The sequence below is a fragment of the Panthera leo genome, chromosome B2 (genome assembly GCF_018350215.1).
Source record: "Panthera leo isolate Ple1 chromosome B2, P.leo_Ple1_pat1.1, whole genome shotgun sequence".
In the NCBI taxonomy this organism is placed as follows: Eukaryota; Metazoa; Chordata; class Mammalia; order Carnivora; family Felidae; genus Panthera; species Panthera leo.
The window spans coordinates 131,535,856-131,556,960 of record NC_056683.1 but is presented as its reverse complement, the minus strand read 5'-3'; the positions used below and the strand labels follow the sequence as shown (position 1 = coordinate 131,556,960).

The window sequence follows — 21,105 nt, the reverse complement described above, 5'->3', positions numbered from 1 at the left end:
ATCCTATTTTAGATATCAGAGGCTAATATTACCTTCTTTACTTTTATGTCCCTGCTGTAACAATCTCACTAATTCCCTTAAAAAAAAAAAGTCTCATTTTATTTTTGAGAGAGAACAGGGGAGGGGCAGAGAGAGAGGGAGACAGAGGATCAGAAGCAGGCTCTGTGCTGACAGCAGAGAGCCACAAGTGGGACTTGAACTGGAGACCCCTGAGATAGTGACCTGAGCCGAGTCAGCAGCTTAACTGACTAAGCCGCGCCCCATGATCTTATTAATTCCTAATGCCTTTCAGCATTCTCCACCCCAGGAAGGGTAGATGGTTCTGGCTTACTGAGGGGAAAGTCATGTTCTTTAGAAATACAGACTGGGCTGGTTAACTTTTCATACTTCCTGCTTCCTCAAATATTCAAGAACATTCTTCCTAAGTGACCAGGACCAGGTTCATGGGTATATGACCTGCACAGTCACAAGGAACCTCACCCTTAGAGGGGTGCCATTTTTTTTTCAAGTGCTGCTATCACCATATTGAAATTCCCAATCATTTTTGACCAAGGGGCTCTGCAAATCATGTAGCTGGCTCTGCCTGTGAGTATGGGCCTTTAGACAAAGCATTCCATCCACAAAAACTCAAAGGGATTTCATAATCTAGTGTTACATGTGGTGTAAGCCTACTCTGCCATATAAACGGGGTGTTTTTCATTCTCTATTTCTGCTATCCCATTTGCTTCCTTTCAGGCAGGAGCAAAAACTTTTTGTGTCAAGGTAAGATTTGTTAACATGAGTACAAATCCCAAGCTTAGGAAAAAGATTGGGTGGGACCGGGCCTCTCAGCAGGAGAGAAGGAATGGACCATATGCTCAAGCACTCTCTTTGCTCAAGACTGCATACCACATCAGAAAGAAGGGAAGAAGGAAGAGAGCCCTGTGCGTCTATCTGTCTACCCACCTCCCCGAGAGGGCAGAGATAGCAGAGGACCACCCCTCCTTGTGCCAAGCAGCAACAGTTTAAAAAGCACATGGGACTGGTGTCACAGGACTAACAACGATGCTTCTTATCGATCCCAAATTACATATGCAGGACATTTCTTCCCATTAAGTGCACAATTGATATCCTGTATAAATGCATGACCTTGTATCAGCCTGGGTAACAGCATGTAAAACAAATATATTTCAATATGAACGACAATTTTTAATGCACGTGAATACGAACTTACTTACCATCCAGTAAAGTTTCACAACATACTTTCCGTAGCTATTGAATAAGGGCATGTGACCTTTCACAGCCTTGCACAGAGAGTAGATGTGTTCCCAGGGCTTCCAGGCAAGACAAGGAGGCTCCCCTGTGGTCCCTTTGAAATAATTGTTCAAAATGCCTCCATTGAATATCTTCCACACTGCATAGATTTCACTGATAATCCATCTCATCAGCTAGAGACAAAAGCCACTAGTGTTAATCAGTTGCTTTTCAGTTGTTGGTACTATAATTTAGGGGGGAAACCAGTCGAAAATCTACTTCCAGTAGTAATATTAAGTTCTACATGTAATGTGTTCCACATTTTGATTTCTAACTTATAAATAAAGTCACTGTTCTTGCCTTTGTTGTTGGGAGGCAGAGTCACAATACAAGCTAAAAAGGCTTAACATTAAACATACTCTTAGCTAAGAGCTATCTTCCAGAGTAAACTGTCAGTGATTTGAGATTGACCTCCATTTCAGTTGTGTGTGTGTGTGTGTGTGTGTGTGTGTGTGTGTGTATGTGTGTGTGAAAGAGAGAGAAAGAGAGAGACAGAGACAGACAGAGACAGAGAGGGGAGAGACAGGGTGAGAGTGAGAGAGAGAGAGAGTGAATGCTTCTGAGAGTAGTGGTGATTTTATTCTGGAATTCACTTTCCATAAATGAGTAAGCTACTCTTCTGTAAGTGTTGAGAAGTTTGAGAAGAAAATGATCTCTTTTATGTCAATAGGATCAGTTAGACAATGAATGAGATGAGAAAGAATCAAAATTGCATACACAGTTAAATCTCTAAGTCTCGTATTTCATGTGTCAGTCTGCAGGTGCAGAAGTGATCTAAGTAAAACTCCCATGGGCAGAGTTTTCAACAGGCAGCAAGGTGCAGTGGGGAGTGGGGCAGAAACAGAGACCAGGGTTTGAATTTTCTTCCAGGTCCTTCTGCTCTAGGGCATGTCATTTCACTGTCTCTAAACTGCAGTTTCTGTAATGCAGTCTGTAAAACGTAGACTATACTATCTATTTTTCAGTATTTTACAGGGAATAGAAACAATGCAAAAAAAAAAAAAAAAAGGATCTGTGAGTCACAGTGGTGTTAAGTAAAGACATTATTACCCTCAGTAATATTGGATTTTTGGAAATATTCATCTTATGTTTAACTGCCTGGTTTATAAGAAGATTAAATACTTGAGACTAACCTCATAAGATTTAGGTTTGCCTTAATTTACATTATCTAGGACATTTCTTCTGGTTTAGTTAAGTTGAAAAAGGTAAACCAAGTATCTTTCTGTATATCTGGTAATTTTAATATAGAATATTTTGTGCTTTTCTTCCCTCAAAAAATAAAAAGGTAAAGTCTATGCATGCTCTGGATCATAAAATAAGCATATGTTAGACTAAAATATAAGGTATAAAACCATTCAAAGGTAACTTTATGCTAATCAGTACAACCTGGTTGAAGAAATAAGTGTTTTGATTTTAATATTGGTCAAGATATTTAAGATAAGAAAGACAAAGTGTTTGAATCAATAATGACAATTGATTTCAACTGGGTCTTAGGAGAAAATAATTTTTTTAAAAAACACCCTGTTTCTGATATAACCGCCTTAGGGGAGTGGAACAGGCTTGCTTCTGATGGATAAAACCCAGGGTGTGGAGGTGGGGGTGTTTAGGTAAGATTTTCCCTGCGTTAGCAAGTCAAACAATATCAGGACACCCTGCTCTTGAGCACAGAGCAGAGCAAGTCAGGCAGCAACTTGATGTCAATTACTAGGCACGGGTCAAGAGGCAAAATGCGCAGATTGTGAGTCTCAGCTACCCTAGGTCTATGGGCAGGAGGATAGGGACACAGCAATTGTACTACTAACATTTCCCCACCATTTGCTCATTAAACTCAGTTGAAGAGGCTTCTCTTCCTCTTTGAATGTCTGGCTTATAAAATACTGAGCAATTCCAAAACTTAGAGGTAACCGAGAGATAACTGAAATTGACAGTCTGGGAATTGTTTTAAGCAGGTCTGGAAGGTATTCTGCAATCAGACTTCAGTTAGAAATTCCCTACATACCTCACTGCGGAGTAAATGTTCATTTGCTGAAAACAAGTCAAACAGGATTTCATTTTTCACAACTACTGGAGTCTGAAAAAAAAAAAAAAAAAAAAAAAAAAAATATATATATATATATATATATATATATGGAGATATTACTCCTTAGGAAAAATAAAGGAAATGTAGCTGAATGAAATATAGTTTCATGTGATATAAACAAGTTAAACCTGATTTCGTTTCTCACAACCAGAGAAATTAAAAGAAAAAAATAAGCACATAATTCCATAAGATAACCCTCTTACAGCTATACGTGACATTCACTTAATACTGTAATGCCTATCAAATAGAGTCTTTTCATATAAAAAAAGAATGTTATAAGATATAATATATGCAGATAAAGTCAGCATGCATACACACATAAACTGACACATAAAGTTTAAAAAGTGGCCTAAAATTTAAGTTAACCTCTCAAGTTACACCTGAAGCTTAGTTAACACGATAGCAGGAAAAATATCTTCATCTTTGATAAAAAAATATTAACTGTGACAGCTTTTTAAAATCTTGCCCAATTTCAAATCCTGTTATCTTTTTAAAAATTCATCTAATGGTCATTATTTTATTGGTATATGTCTAAAGATGCTTCTATATACTTAGAGCGCTAATGAATAAACATAATAAAGGAAAATATTATTTATAGTAGTTTTTAAAAATGTGTTACAATTCATATCAAGCTCATATACTCAACATATCAAATTAACATAAATGTGTTTTTGATTAGTAAAATCATGGAAACTAATGCCATCAACTACTCTCAATCACATGGACAATTAACACCTTGAAAACTCAACAAAATATTTTTTTATGTCTGAGAAAAAACTTACTCAAAACTACCTTGAAGGCCTGAACTGACTGTTATGTTTATAATTTATGAACATAGCAAGTTACATACATATTATATAAATATTTTACATAAAAATATATTTTAAATTCTGGTTTGGCTAATGAATTGCAAGGTGACACTTCTAAAATGTCCATACTCTTCAGCAAGTACCAATGTACATTGACTTCGATTAATAATAGATTAAATAAATATTGAATACCTAAAATTTGAGGAGTGAAACTTAACAGCTGCCTGCCAACAAGTGAAAGTAGGCACTGACAGTTGTAAAAGACAGCAAATATTAAGGCAGAAGTCTCTACAGAGGTCTCTATTCCCTATACCTATACCAGAGACAGAATAAATCTTCAGACATCTTACATCTCTTCAATATAATCAACGCTCAAGAGCCTGGGCCATCAATACCTGGTTCTCAGAAATAAACAGATCTGATAACTCCCCTAGTGGTTAGGGCTTGTTAACCTTCTCAGTTGGAAAAAAGTCCATGTTGGTTCTAATATCTTAAATCCAGGCTTTTCAGTTTTTTCATAACTTAGTTTCTCTCTGACTTAAATCATGTCCTGTGACTTCATCCCTTGCTTTGAGTAGAAGAGAGTAAATTTCATATAGATAATTCATTATTGGGGCACCTGGGTGGCTCAGTCAGTTAAGTATCCGACTTCAGCTCAGGTCAGGATCTCATGGTTCACGAGTTCAAGCCTCACATCAGGCTGTGTGCTGACAGCTCAGAGCCTGGAGCCTGCTTCGGATTCTTTGTCTCCCTCTCTCTCTGCCCCTCCCCTGCTCATATTCTCTCTCTCTCTCTCTCTCTCTCTCTCTCAAAAGTAAATAAAACATTTAAAACATTATTAAAAAAAGAAAGTTCATTACTGTTTTGCTAAATTTTTGTCTAAGCTTTATATATGCCCATATTTAATGAGTTTCAATGTAAAGTGTATATATCACCATGGACCTGGGCATTAAAACTTGAAAAAACATTATTCTTAGACTTCATAGTTAGCAAGACTTTCAGTTGTGGCTGTTCTGGTGCATACCCCAAGAGGAGCAGGTGCACGGGATCAAGAGAAAGAGCACAGAGGGAGAGCAGAGGTGCGAAGATGGGTGTCAACATTATAAGTTCAGGTAGAAGTGCCACCAACAACAATGGATGAATTTATTTATAAAACAAGTGTATCTCTCAGAACTAAGGTATGCTAAAAAGAAAAAGAGATGGCATATAACTCTTCTACTTATTCACATTTGAAATACCCCCACTTTATGGAATTAATATCCTTTATTTGCATGAAAAGTAAACTCTGCACTTCCATTGCACAGAGCCTGGATATTATTAATAATACATTACTATTAAGTGCATTATATTAACACCACAGAATTTACATTCTTCACATCAATATTACCTAACAGCATAAGTTATTTAAAGGCATAGTTCATGTACATTTGATTTATTTTATTTAAAATGTCTTACAAATAGACATTCAATAAATATTCTGATGGACGGAGGTGTATCTTATGATTTTCTCATTTTACTAAATATCTCTGAATTTAGAATTATCTTTCTCAGATAGTAACGGTAGTTGGAAATATGGTGGCTGAATTGTATTTTCTTGCATTAGTAGCAGTCTTATTAAGGCTAAAACTTTTAAGAATAAAATAACTTTGTGTAGAAATTGAGATTGGGTGGGTTCCATAGTAAATGGAAGATTCAGCTCCATTACAAACATTTGACTAGCACTAAATAACTATTTTAGCCTACTGGATTTCATTTAAAATGATGGTTTCTCAGGGCGCCTAGGTGTCTCAGTCAGTTAAGCATCTGACTCTATTTCTGCTCAGGACATGATCTCACAGTTCATGAGTTCAAGCCACACATCTCACTGTCAATGTGAGGCCTGCTTGGGATTCTCTCTCTCTCTCTGCCCCTCTCTCTCTTTCTCAAAATGAATAAACAAACTTTAAGAAAATTAAATTAAATTAAAATATGGTTTCTTGAGCACTGTGCTAGTCAATGTGATTCAAGTAGCTGAGCATGGGGTCCAGAAATGAAGATGGCCCTTGGAAAATGCTTCAAGAATACCTGGAACACAGGTAACCAAGGGCAAACCTCTCGGACTAGAAAATTAACACTAATACACACTAGAGTAAACAGAATTTCATGACACATAGGTTCTGGCTAAGAACCAGAAAAGGCAAAGTTAGTCAAAAATTAAGCAATAGCTTCCCACACATTTTAGGCTATCCTTTGACATCATGTGGAGAAAACTCAAGACTAAACAAAATTTCAATATTCTCTTGGAAACCAGTACAAGAAATAGTAAACTATATTGATAATCATTTTTTTCTATTAAATGCCAAAAAGCAATTCCTTTTTCTTACTAAATACCATGGGGAAAATTTACAGTGTTTTAAAAAATGAGAATTTCCATAAGTAGGATAGTACAGCCCATAGTTAGTATGTATTTTATTCAATAGTAAAAATATTTCTTACCCGATTAAATAAAAAATCCTGTGGACGCTTCCAGGAATAAATTTTCAACGATGGTGGCAATTCAATCTTTCCTTCAGGGTCTTCAAAAAAATGCTATATAAAAATATATTGAGGGTTTTTCTCTCCATATGGTTTTATTAAAATAAAAGCAACTCAATCTTAAAAAAAATTAATAAGTGCATAGATTTGATGAATAAACAAGCATTTATAGAGCAATTTGTATGTTCTCAGAGGTAGTTCATGGAATACTTGGTAAAGACTGAAGTTAACAATGCTGTATTTAATTAACAAAACCTTGATTGTTGAGTAACATTTTATTGCAGAGGAAGCAGTCCAAACAAGCATAAGCTGCTTTGGGATGTGAATTTGGTATGGTAGGAAAACAATTTGGATGGGACAGATACGGACATATTTTGCACTGAAAATATTGTGCTTTTTTTAACCTGAGTAGAGAAGATTTAAAAAGTATGATTGTATGTAAATGAAATTCATACCTCTGATCTGAATTTCATTTATTAGTTTTCAAAATTAAACTTGTTATTTTGAGATAATTATTGATTCACATGTAGTGGTGTGAAATTATAATAAAGAGAGTCCCTGTGTCCTCTTTAGCCAGTCTCTCTGATGGCAAAATCTTCTAAAACTATAGTGCAATATCACAACCATAATAACATTGATGCACTCAAGATACAGAACAATTCCACCAGCACAAGGACCCATCCTAGGCTCTTTTATGGCCATACCCACCCTCCAACGCCCTTACCACCTGTTTAATACCACCAGATCATTAATCTGGTCTCTTTTTCATTAATTTTATCATTTCAGTAATGTTATATGAATGAAATCAGATAGCATGTAACCTGTGGATTGGCTTTTTGCCCTCTCTGCCTAATTCCCTGGAGATTCAATTCATTCAAGCTACTGCATATATCAATAGTTTGTTCTTGTTTATTACTGAGTAATACTTCATGATACAAATATTTGTTTGCTTGTGTACCATCTGTCCATTGAAGGACATCTGAACTGTTTCCAATTTGGGGTTATTACTTATAAAGCTGCTATAAATTTTTGCATACAACTTACAGGCTTTTGTATGAACATTAGTTTCCATTTCTCTGAGATAAATGCCCAATAATGCAATTAATTTATTAGTTTCTGAGCCCATAGAATGGGTCAGTTAGTGAGCTCGGGAAGAAAAATGACATACAAATCTCTACTCTCAAATGCTAGCAATATAGTAAATTAGAGACTTCAAGTAGCTACTGTGTAAAAGTTCTTACAGCTCACAAGGTAATTAGGTTGTTGGGGTGGTCCTTACAAAACTGAAAAGTACTGCGGGTACAAAAACAATGCTCTATAAAGGTAAACTGTATTGTTAAAAGGGGTAACTAAATTTCACCTGAGTTAATAGTGATGAGACAAATAAATATCATTTGTGATTTTTATGGTACTCATATTTTTATCCTAATGCTGTTGTGGCCTGAGAAATAGGCTCTATTTGAGGGTATTATCTGGGATTTCAACCCAGTAATTGTCTATGTGTATCTGGAACATATTCAAGGTACTGGAATACTTGGAATGAAGACAAAGGTAATCCCAACATCTAGTCAAAATGATCAAAGAATGAGTCCCTGAAAACCAGACTGAAGTTTCCAGGAGACACACTAGACTTCCAGGGTTGCCTCATGTTGTTTTTTCCCTCACAAATATGAACTCAGTTACTTTGAACTCCCCTATCTGACAATTTCAATCAGAGTCACCCATGGATCTATTTTTATTGTCTGATTTTTCCTCTCGTTTTTCAGCCACTTGGTTCTGTTCCTCTTCAAAACTCTAGGTAATGATGTCTTCCTCCAGAGGAGGATTTTATTCCTTTCTAGCAGGCAAAGTACAAAATGAACTTCACCCTGTCAACAGTGGGATTCAAGATTTGGTCGGCTTGGTGTAGTTCTGGTTTACCCTTACTCAATACAGAATGCTACAGCCATGTTGGGGGACTAACTGGAAGGCTGAGTGTCTGAGTCCCTTCACCTTGGTATACCCTTAGTCCCAATCTCTTGCCATAGCATCATGAAATAGTTTCTGTTATTTAGCTTCCAAGCTGTTGTGTTTTACTCATTTGCTCAGCAGCAAAGTCTTCACACATATAGCTTAGGAGTTGGGTAAATGTCTTGACATAAAATTGTATACAAAATTTTCAGATTGTGTCTCTGTAGTTACCTCTGGGATTCTGCTTCAAGTGTTAACTGTTTTTGTAGCCCCAGACAATATCCTCTCTCTGAGCCCAGAGAAACTGACATAAGCCCCAAGTCACTACTTTCTGCTTGCCTTCTAATTTTCATGTCTTGAATTATTAAATTTCTTTGAGGAGAAAATAAAAAGGTAAAGGGGGGCCCATCTTATCATAATCTGTTGTGATTCCCTTTTCTCCATGTTAAGTTAACGGTACTCTTTCCATGTCGCTTTGCCTTAGGTGTATTTCTTATACCCACTTTACAATACTTCATTAAATATGTCTCAGTTTGGTTTACCATCCATGTCTTTTTATTGCTGTCCCTTAGCTGAAGAAGCGAGACCCAAATCTGGAATTACAAGGAAGGGTTAGCCTATCTGACGCTGATTTCCTGATCACTAGCCTCACATCTAAAGAAGTGACTTTCTATAAAATCCCAAGGATACCTGCTATAGGTCCAGGCTTATGGTAACTGATCCTGGTAAAATATGGATGTTGCAAATCATGGCTAAGAGCTACTGTGCTACTGTATCATAGAAATGTAATCACCATGCTTGGAGTGTCCACCACTCACTTCTGTGGAGGGACTGTCACTTCCCAAGCCATGAATGCTGAAGTCGTAGAACAGAACTGTGAGTGGGAAGCAAATTATACCCCAGATGGTACCTTTGCGCAGTTGCAATAACCAAGGTTTGAGGTGCTGTTCTACCTTGTGAGGGCAGGAGAGGCAGAAGGGAGTGTTAGCCAAAGTTCTGAAGTATCACACTCCATTGTAATAGCCCCTATTTACCACAGGAGGAGGGCTGGCGCTTCCCTAATTATGCAGTTGTATGTAGCTCCATAGTCCAAGGGCGACAGTATCTATTTTGTGGTCTGATGTTCAGCCAGCACCATTTCTGTATGTTGCCTTCAAATGAAATGGGCATCCAGTGACCAGCACACATGTCTAGAATTCGATGCCTGGCCTTCCAGAGACCAGCAATACTTTTTCATAGTCATCTGATAAAGGCATACTTGCACTCCAAGGGCCCTAACGTGTTATAGTTTAGATCTTATTTCCTAGTTCAGAGTTTTCAGTCACTTCTACTTTTCTCCTCCTTATTGTTGGGAGTGACTCATTTTTAGACCTTTTCTAGAGCTCAAATTCTTAACTGAGGATTTGTACAATCTATCTTCCTAATGTAAATTCACATTCAACCCCCACTAGTTGTAAATTTCTGTTAAAAATATGTAGAATATGAACGTTTCCATTTGAACCCAGAGAGTTCCAAAGTCCCTTGCATCTCAAAGTGCCACAAGTTAGAACTTGAAATTGTTCAAGTACTAAGAGAATCAGCAATTCGTTATATTTACTATCTTTTTTAAACAAAGTAATGTTATGAATAATGCAGCTTATAATTCCGCATTTTGTGAATAAAACATAATTGCTAATAAACACCACTTTGGAGTTCTCTGTGCAAATAAAGACACCAGAGTTCAACGTGGTCATTCTGGCAATTTTGTTTTTGCTTTGAAATTGGATTGTGTTCCATAAATATTTTTGTTAAACGAATTGCTGCTCCAAATACATGGGTCCTATTTAAAACGCAACCCAGACCCATACCCCCAACAAAGAAGTCTTTAGATATAAACATTTTTAAATAGACAGAAGAACCTAAGATAACATAATTGGAAAAGGTAGTAACACCATTCTCAGCTCCAATCCCAGGGACACATCATGTCTGAATGGCCACAGATAAATGAAAAGTACCTGAGATCGTTCCCCAAATATCTTGAAGAGAATATTAAGAGGGATTCAACTGTTATCTCATATAACATCTTAAAAAAAATTGTCTCTTATAATCTCCAGATAACAGCTCACAGGTCTGCTGGGGTATTTCATTGTCTAAATCACTCTCTCTACTCTTTTTTTAAAGTTTATTTACTTATTTTGAGAAGGGGGGTGGGGGGAGATAATCCCAAGCAGGCCCCCTGCTGGCAGCATAGAGCTCAAGGAGGGGCTCGAACCCATGTACTGTGAGATCATGACCTGAGCTGAAATCAAGTGTCAATCACTTAATCTACCCAGGCACCCCCTCTAAATCACTGTCTCTAAATGTCTGGTTCCCCACTCTGTCCAAAATCCACTAGCTAACTGTTCTATCGATTCCCCCTTTATTTCACCGTGACTCTTTGATCACGTCTCTCCTTTCATTTACTCAAATACAATCAGCAAAGCTCAGGTCTAAGGCTTGAGGAAAGGCAGGTGGGTAGGGTGGAGGGAGACAGAGGGAGAAAGACAAAATTTCTCTCCTTTGAATGGAGGCTGTGGAGAAAATGGACTCACACGTTAGGCGATCCTATTCCGTGACAAAATTTAAAACTAAAATGAAATCTAGTCACCTTCAAATGGACTTACAAATACAGGGCTTTTTCCCATTTTATCCTTTTCTTTTCCACCTTTGCCTGCATCCCACTTTTCTGCATTTATGTCGGCTTCATTCCATTCTGGCCAGATCGGGAACTTCCCCTTCTTCTGCTCAACGGAGCCAGGTTGCACATTACCGCCAAAAAGGTACTGACTAGAGACAGAGCAAGGAGGCGAGTTAGTTTTAATTTGAATCTCTAAGGCAAAATATTGGATTAATTGCATGGTAGACATTTAATTATCTTGTCAGCATCCATGTTAATGACATTTTTCGATATAGTCTTACCTGTGGCAGATGGCATCCACAGGTTAACGTTCAAAAGACTGAAATACCCAAAGAGATTATTCCACAAACAAATCTTGAGCTTTAGCCCCTACTAACTAATGCAAGACATTCATTATAAACACATAAGATGCCATAAATGGGAATATTTCTATACAGTTCACACTTGAAGAAAATCCTTTATGCGTATAATATTAAAAGCTTTTTGAAAATCAGCACAGATATAATTTTGATGCTTCCCAGGATAAAAGTGCTATGTGATCATTATTTTAAAAGAAAAAAATTCTTAATTAGATAAGTAGGAAAGACATACCCACCCCATTCTAGAATCCACATTGTTGACAACTGTCCATTCTTTCAAATTAGTGGGAAAATATATGCATTTCTTCTTCAAAACATCATTCAGCTTATTCTTTTTATAGACTGTTTTTCCCACTTACCAGTATATTGCAAATAGTTCCTATGTCAATGAGAATTTAACTAAATACAAATTTAATGATTAAAAACTATCCCATCACATGAATTTACAGCCTTTCATTTAATTAAGATCCTATAGCGAAAAATTTGAAAGTTTTGATTTGAATTTTGTGTCCCCTATTATAAATGAGACTGTAGGGTTATCCTTATTGCCAAATCCTTGCAGACATTATTTTTTTTTCTTAAAATTTATTTATTTTTTGAGGGGGGGGTGGGCAGAAAGAGAGGGAAAGCAGCATGGAGCACACAGCCGCATGGAGCCCAACACGGGGCTAGACCTCACAAACCGTGAGACCGTGGCCTGAGCCAAAATCTAGAGTTGGACGCTTAACCGACTGAGCCACCCAGGTGCCCCTTTGCAAACATTATTAATTCTTTTATTAGTATAGATTTTTATAAGAAGACTTACTGTACCTAAATATATGCATAATTAAAATTTGTGATATATTTTGACTAATTAGTTACAGAGAAGTTGGACTTGTTTTTTTACTCTTATTATTAATCTATGACAATTTCCAATCTCTAAACCTTGACTTTTACTTTTTCTATATTATTGTAAATTTTAAAATCTAAAATACGCATCTTGTTTAATTTGTCAAGTTTTAACAAGTGAGTGAGGTTAGAACCCTGTTCTCAATCCTGGGATAAGCAGTGAACAAAGCAGACTAAAATCTTTACCCTTAGGGAGTTCTTACTCTAGTGGGTGGAGACACAAAAACACAGCATAAATTAAGTAAAATATATAGTACATTCAAAAGGGGAAAATGCTGGGGGTAAATATAAAATAGGAAGGGGAAACTAAAGAGTTAAGGTACAGAATTTTTAACACAGTGGTTAAGGAAAGTGGTCCATAATAGGACCATATTTAAGTAAATAGTGAAAGAAACTAAAAAATTAAGCTGTGTGGATCCGTGGAAAGACTGTTCCGGATACAGGAACACGGCAAGTACGAAGAGCAAGAAAGAGTTTTCTACATGCGGAGAGTGTCCTGGCTTCTGTGAAGAAGAAAAATATCAGTGTGGCTAAGGGGCAGTAAAAGGAGATCGTTTCAGAGAGGTGTCTGGAATGTAGAGAGTATACCGGTGATCTCAGCTAAAGGAAGGACTGGGTTTGCCTAAGTGGGGTGGGAAAAGCCAAAGGAGAGTTTCAAGCATGGATTTTTATATTCATTCTTGCTGCAGTGTCGAGAAAAGGTCAAAGGAAACAAAAGAGAGAATTAGAAGGCACTAAAATACCATGTGAGAGCTAATGGTGATTTGGACCAGAATGCTAACAGTAGAGGAGGCAGGAAATAATCCCCTGTTTTTAAGAGAGAGCCAATAGATTGAATTGATATTTGATGCAAGATAGAAGACTGTGGGATGGGGCAAAACTGAGGTAAGGAATAAAGCAGCATTTCACTTCTGAATGAGTTGCGTTCTAAATGTTTGCCACACGTTTGTGGACATGTTGAGTAGTCAGTTAGATGTAGGATTCTGAGGCTTTAGGAGATAGAATTAGTGAAAATCTGAGTCATCAGCATTTAGATGATATTTAGAGTCTTAAGACTGGATTAAATCACCAAGAAAATTACATACCTAAGGAAAGGCACTCCCAAGAATGCTATTCAAAACACCCAACAACTGGTAAGGAATGAGCATGTCAATCCTCAAAGCCTCCAGTTCCAGTTATGCCAGATCTTATTCACCTAACTAGTGGGGTCAGGGATGTAGTAGGGTTCTCAGGGTAGGTCAGGGACCTAGGGAAGGAGGCAGAAATATCTGGGGCTCAGGGGTTTTGGTAAGGTTATTGTTAAGGCTATTCAACAATCAAATGAAAATATTTCAATATTCTAACGTCGACAGTTGTATACCTGCCCGATACTCCATGTTAAAAGTCTGAAAGAGTAGGAAGAAAACTGAGGAAAGCAGTCAATGAATGTGGTAGACAGAATAATCCGCCCCCATCAATATATCCACACCATGATCACCAGAATGGTGAATATATTACCTTCCATGGCAAAAGAGGTATGCAAATAACTTACAGTATTTGAGTTGGGAGATTATCCTGGATTATCTGGGTGGCCTCAATGTAATCCCCAAGGGTTCTCAAAAGTCCAAGAAGGAGACAGAAGTACTCAGAGGGAGATCCAGAAGAATAAATAGAAAAGGAGAAGATTGAGCAGATGGCTCACCAGTCCTGTTTTCCATTTCTTACGTTTCCCATACTACTTTGCAATTTGGCTGGTACTTTGTGGTGGTGTTTTGGACAATGACATGTGGGGGAAACATGTTGTATCCTACCTTGAGGCTCATAAAACATCCTGTGAGATACTTGTCAGCATGACTCAATCCTTCAGGGAAGATCTTAGAAAATGGTAATGCCACAAGATGAAGGGAGCCAAGAATCCTCATATAGCACATACAAAGCCACTACTAAACTCCTGATCATACTCTAGTATAAATGAGAAATATCCTTTGGTGTGTGATTTGGGGGTTGTGTGATATTAGAGCTAGCATTGATTACTTCCTACTTGCTACTCTGATGTTGTAACTAGCATTGATTATTAACATTGACAAATATATAGGGTAATTCCTTTTTTAGGAGTTGATCTTTTCTATCTTTAATCATTGTAAACATATGCATGGTAAATTACTTATAGATTATTTTTCTATTAAGTTTTTGACACTCGATTCATTTTTTATCGTTGTGATTTCTGCCTATTTTTTGTATATTCTTGTGTTTGAGGACACTTTTATTATCAGCCTATCCTTATCAGGGTTTTCTTTTCCTCCAAACCCCTTTCCCCAAGGCAATCCTGTATTGAAAGAATGTGTTTTCAATGTAATATAGAATTTTCTTCTGTCAGTGATCCCAAATAAATATGCCATCCAGGAACCCATAGGTCCTTTAAAATCAGATCTCAAACCTACATAAGTCTCAGTCCAAAGGTTTTCATTTCTCCAGGAAGATTTTTTTTTTTTTTTCACCCAGACACTAAGCATAGAAAAGCTAGCCTTATAACCTAAGATTCTAAAGCAGATTTTCTTATTCACCTTTTTAAAAAAAATCTAAACTCTGGAAAGTCATGCCTTTACCTAAGGCTGGAGCTCTCCCTTTCCTCATTTGTCCTATCTATGTTAAAACAAAATACTCTATTTTCATAAGACTGATAAGCCTTCCCTAAGGAAGTTACAGCCTCAGCTTAGAGTTACAACATCCTGACTTTCAGTTCCCTCCTCATTTCTGGATTCTGAATATTTTTATTTTTCCCTTTTTTTAAATGTTTTATTTATTTTTGAGAGAGAGAGAGAGCAAGCAGGGGAGGGGCAGAGAGAGGAGACACAGAATCCCAAGCAGGCTCCAGGCCCTTAGCTGTCAGCACAGAGCCCGACGTGGAACTCAAACTCACAAACTGCGAGATCATGACCTGAACTGAAGTCAGATGTTTAACTGACTGAACCACCTGGGCACCCCCCAAAGATTTTTATTTCTTTATGTAGGCATTTGTAGGTATCATTTTTTTTTTTTACCTTAATCCACCATCTTGCTGGAAAAGAGAGGTTGAAAATATATGTATTGTAAAGGAGTGTTTCTAAATAGCATGTAAGAAAATAGGAGAGAAGGATGACAATAGGGAGAGAGGGAAAATTTTCATAATATTAATTAAAAAATAAAGATACAAAATAGTACATTATAGTACATCTGTTTTATTGAGTGTTGGGACAAACTGTACAGATAAAAAGAAATTGGTGATTTTGTATCCATCAAAACCATAATAAAATTTACCTCATTCAGGAAGCTCAGAATTTTAAAAGTTATTTTTGTAAAAGGAAGATCTAATTTCTTTAAAAAAATAAATAAAGGCTTTGCTAAGATTATGTTTTGCTTTCCTCTTCATTCTGTCAAGTGTAAGTAAATGTTCTGGCTCCCTCCCTTAAGCTATTAAGCTTTATCACTAATTGGCCTACTTTCTTTGTAACATGTCAAATTTGATTCCATCTATATCGAAGATCACTTAAAAAGACGTTTATTTGAGGTATCTTATACCAGCTCAATAGCTCACCTATATTGCTACATGCACAATATAAACAGTGGTCAAATATAGCCCAATGTCAAATATGTTGTAGACTTCAAAAGATCATGCACAAATATGTGGCTTTTGAAACTCTCAGCACAATATGCTTTTGACGTTCACTGCCAGAATGTATGTACTGCTCTAGTATAGTTGAGATCCTTAAATATTCAAAGCATCTTATTCCTGGTCTCATCAATTCTGAGAACAAGCTAATCTTTAAACACAGAAGTAACTCAGGACTTTTGAAGATTTAGGAACTGGTAATCCTGGGAAATAAATGTGGCCAAGTTCCAGAAAAATCAAATATGCAAAGAAATCAAACCTGACATACTGAAAAATCAGGGGGGGTACAGAGTTATCTAAATCACATAGGAGTACACCCAAGTACTAGTAAATGATTCGATCCATTAAAATTACAATTTGTAAAACAGATTTGAAAGATAAATATATCCTCTACATATATGGCTAAATACTTCCTTCTACACAGTGAGTCTAAATATGCTATTGCAATAGGGGAAGTGTCACTGGAGATTTTAGGAGAGGCTAGAATTTCATGATCAAAAGCCATGGAGGGGTTCATGGGTGGTTCAGACGGTTAAGCATCTGACTTTGGCTTAGGTCATAATCTTGCAGTTAGTTCATGGGTTCGAGCCCCACATTGGACTCTGCACTGACAGCTCAGAGCCTGGAGCCTGCTTCGGATTCTGGGTCTCCCTCTCTCTCTGTGTCTGCCCCTTCCCTGCTCATGCTCTGTCTCTCTGTCTCAAAAATAAATAAACATTAAAAAATTAAAAAAAAAAAAAAAAAACATTGAAAAATGTGAATGGGTGTTTGCCAGAGGCAGGAAGTGGGCTAAATGGGTGAAGGTTGTCAAAAGGTATAAATTTCCAGTTATGAAATAAGGGAGTCATGAGGTTGTAATGTACAGCATGATAACTACAGTTAATAATACTTTACTGCATATTTGAAAGTTGCTAAGGGAGTAGGTCTTTAAAGGTCTCATCACAAGAAAAAATTTTGTAACTATATGTGGTAACTGATGTTAACTAGACTTACTGTGGTGATCATTTCTCAATACATGCAAATATCAAATCATTATGTTGTACACCTGAGCGAATATAATGTTGTATGTAAATTACATCTCAAGTGAAAAAAGAAGTCAATGGACTAAATACAGAAAGAACCTGTAGTGGTGGGTAGGGGGTTGAGATAGCATAATCTACAAGTAGATACTGGAATTTGATTTGAGCTGTGGTAGTCCAAGCTTAAAAAATCTGTAAGGCTGTTTCAGAAAAGAAGCTAAATTTATCCTGTAAATGTCAAGAGGCCAGTAATAAGCTTCATGAATGAGTGAGTGGCTACAGCTACTCATGAGCTCCTGGCTTTGAACTAAGGCTGGTATCTTCCCCCTATAGTTTATGGCACAATAGGCAACGTGCCAATGTCCTGTGATGATGTGAGGAAATAGGGTGGCCAAAACAAATAAAAAAATGGGAATAGGAGGTGGCTTCTACCACAGTGGGTGTGGTATCAGGGATAGCACTTCCCACATGGGAGAAAAGCCTTCCACCTCCCAAAGTTAAGGTTTGGGTGGGGGCAGAGTAATATAAAAATGCACCTCCTAATCAGAAAGGACGCTGCTTTTACACTGGAGCAGTGGGCTAGAGACCTCCTAGTGGTCCTTTAACCACTTAGTGTGGACAGGTCCTGGGGTTTTTAGAGAGGATCAACATTCAAAAGGAGGGAGATATTCTTCAGAAATCTCAAAAAAGCAACTATTTATCAACTGATAAGGAAGTATTTCAATTTGGGAACAACTGTCCTCTCTTTTTCAATAGTGTATCACGACTGGATGATGGCAATGGGTAAGGAGTGAATCATTCTGGAAAACCATCCAAACCACATGACAAAGAACAGTATACATGAGTCTAAAATAGCTATAAAATATGACTAAAAAACTAACATTAAAAAGCAAAAAAAAGAAATGGAAAATTATGAAGGACAGTCGGTAAATAAATCAAAAGAAAGAAATCCACCCAAGAGAAATAATGTAGCAAACTTAAAAGATATTTAAATATGTTTAGAATTGCCAAAAAAATAAAGGAGGGAAAGTTCTGCTTTGCAATGAGTGCAGAAAGGTATTAAGCAAACATACAACAAAGAAGATCAATGTGAACAAAGAGATACTAGAAAATTTTAGCAATGGCAACTTCAGCTGTTGAAAGAATAGACTAAATAAAGCCAAAGAAAGGAGAAGACTAGTGATTTAGAAGGTAATTTTTTTGGAGGAGCCAAGATGGCAGAACAGCATGGAAGTTTCTTGTGTGTCTCACGTCCATGAAATCCAGCCAGACCAACACTAAACCATCATACACACCTAGAAAACTGATTGGAGGATTAACACAACAATCTGCACAACCTGAACCACAGAATTTGGCAGATATGTGGCACAGAGAGGTGAACTTGGGAGGAGAGAAGCCAGCGGCGGGCAGGGAACCGCCTTTGCAAGCGGAGAAAGGCCGGGCTGGTGGGGGGGGGGGGGAGAGAATACGGGAAAATCACCCCTCCCCAAAAGCAACTGGAGAGCAAGTGGAAAACTGGAAACAGCCACAGGGCCTAAACTAAAAAGAGAGAAAAGGAGAGGGTTTAAATTCCATTAAAACTGTAAACAAGGGAAGCGCAAAGTCTGCAACTCTGCAGCTCGATACCTGGCGGTGCTCTGGTGGGAAGGGCGAATCCCCAGGAACAGAGTGGGGTCCGGGAGGTTCTCGGGCCACACGGGGAAAAGCAGCTCCACTGCTGGAAGCACGTTTGGTGGAGGCTGTTGAAGCCACCTGGTCCCAGCAGACCCCAGAAGGCGGCCACATTCGCTAGTGCTGGGGCAAGGTCGTTAAGGGTGAAGCCTGGTGCCAGATGTGTGTTGTGATTCTCCATAATCCCTGAAAAGCTGCTGCTACACCAGCTCGCGAACTTTTTCTGGGGCTGGCACCTGGCCAGTCTCGGGGCACCGGCAGTAGCAGGGTCCAGCGGGTGCTCCTGGGTGCAGCCGGCATTCCAGCCATTGCTCGGTGAGACCCTCCCACAGAGGGCGGGACGGGTCAAAGCCGCAGTCCTTCGGAAGTAAGGGGCCGGGGAAGACAGCCGCATCTGAGACAAAACTCAGGAGAGAGGTACTGCCTGGGGCTTGGTCACGGACAGTGAAAAAGCGGGGAGTGGACGAAAGCTGAAGACAGAGGATGGGTGCGCGATTGCTGATTGGAGAGAACAGAGTTCCCACACTGCAGACCGGGTGACGCCATTTTCCCTGCCCCCATGCACGCGTAGATGCATCTATGCAACAATCCACCCCAGTAGGCTAGCAGCGCCATCTAGTGGAGAACGGAGCCATTACACTGAGCCCACCCAACTGGGCCAACCTTGCTCTTCAAGAACACAAGTTTCACCACCTACTTAGTTTATGGACTATAAAGCGCTTCAGTCTGACTTCTAGGGGAAAAACGAAGTCATTTCAGTGCTATTTAAATCTATTAGCAGGTCCCTCTATTCAATTTTCTTTCTTTTTTCCCCTCTCTTTTACACTATACTTTTTCTTGAATACAGAAAGAGAAAAAATTCATTTTTATTTTCAATTTTTCTTAAAAATATTTTTCTTTAATTTTTTTTACTCTATTTCTTACTTTTGTGTATTTTTTTTCAAATTCCATCTTACTTCCATCATTCTATTTTAGTCTACTTCAGTGTATTCCCCTTTTCAAATGTTCAAACAATTTCCTTGTTTTTTTTTCTTTTTTCTCTTTTTCATTTCTTTTCTTTTTCTTGAATACAGAAAGTGAAGAACTTCATTTTTACTTTCAATTTCTATTAAAAATATTTGTCTTTAATTTTTTAACATATTTTTTGTTTTTATGTAATTTTTTTCAAATTCTATTTTACTTCCATCATTTTTATTTTAGTCTACTACAGTGTATTCACTCTTTCAAATTTTCAAATGATATCTTTTTTCTTTTTCCTTTCTTTTCTTTTTCTTGAATAGAGAAAGAGAAAAAAATTCATTTTTATTTTCAATTTTTATTAAAAATATTTTTCTTTATTTTTTCCTACTATATTCTTTACTTTTGTGTACATTTTTTCAAATTCTATTTTACTCCCATCATCTCATTTTAGTCTACTTCAGTGCATTCATTTTTTCAAATTCTCAAATGATTTCCTTTTTTTTTCTCCCTTTTTTTTCTCTAATCTGCCAAACCACTCTCAACACCCAGACCAGAACAAGCTTAGGATCTAGCACATTTATTAGATTTGTGTGTGTGTGTCTGTGTGTTTTTAATTTTTTAATTTTAATATTTTTTTAATTTTAATTTTTTATTTTAATTTTTCTACCTCATTAATTCCTTTTCTCCCTTCAAAATGACAAAACGAAGGAATTAACCCCAAAAGAAAGAGCACGAAGAAACAACAGCCAGGGATTTAACCAACACAGATACAAGCAAGATGTCTGAACCAGAATTTAGAATCACGATAATAAGAATACTAGCTGGAGTCGAAAATAGATTAGAATCCCTTTCTGCAGAGATAAAAGAAGTAAAAACTAGTCAGAATGAAATTAATAATGCTATAACTGAGCTGCAATCACGGATGGATGCAGTGGTGGCAAGGATGGACAAGGCAGAACAGAGAATCAGCGATATAGAGGACAAACTTATAGAGAATAATGAAGCAGAAAAAAAAGAGGGAGATTAAGGCAAAAGGGCATGATTTAAGAATTAGAGAAATCAGTGACTCATTAAAAAGGAACATCATGGGGTGCCTGGGTGGCTCAGTCGGTTAAGCGGCCACTTCGGCTCAGGTCATGATTTCACGGTCCGTGGGTTCGAGCCCCGCGTCAGGCTCTGTGCTGACAGCTCAGAGCCTGGAGCCTGTTTCAGATTCTGTGTCTCCCTCTCTCTGACCTTCCCCCGTTCATGCTCTGTCTCTCTCTGTCTCAAAAATAA

General features: G+C 37.6%; 1 protein-coding gene across 8 annotated transcripts in view; it reads right to left on the bottom strand.

Annotated features, from left to right (window-relative positions):
• The window catches only part of ADGB (androglobin), a 162,014-nt gene that overhangs the window by 120,490 nt on the left and 20,419 nt on the right, over window positions 1-21,105 (bottom strand). For 7 of the 8 annotated variants that reach the window (XM_042940023.1, XM_042940028.1, XM_042940029.1 and 4 more), the window contains exons 2-5: window positions 11,289-11,451; window positions 6,658-6,750; window positions 3,293-3,364; window positions 1,218-1,427 (exon numbers count right to left, since the gene is read on the bottom strand). In XM_042940023.1, the coding sequence (XP_042795957.1) occupies window positions 1,218-1,427; window positions 3,293-3,364; window positions 6,658-6,750; window positions 11,289-11,451 (538 nt within the window). The remainder of the gene's footprint in view (window positions 1-1,217; window positions 1,428-3,292; window positions 3,365-6,657; window positions 6,751-11,288; window positions 11,452-21,105) is intronic. The other variant, XM_042940026.1, reaches the window with a different exon arrangement.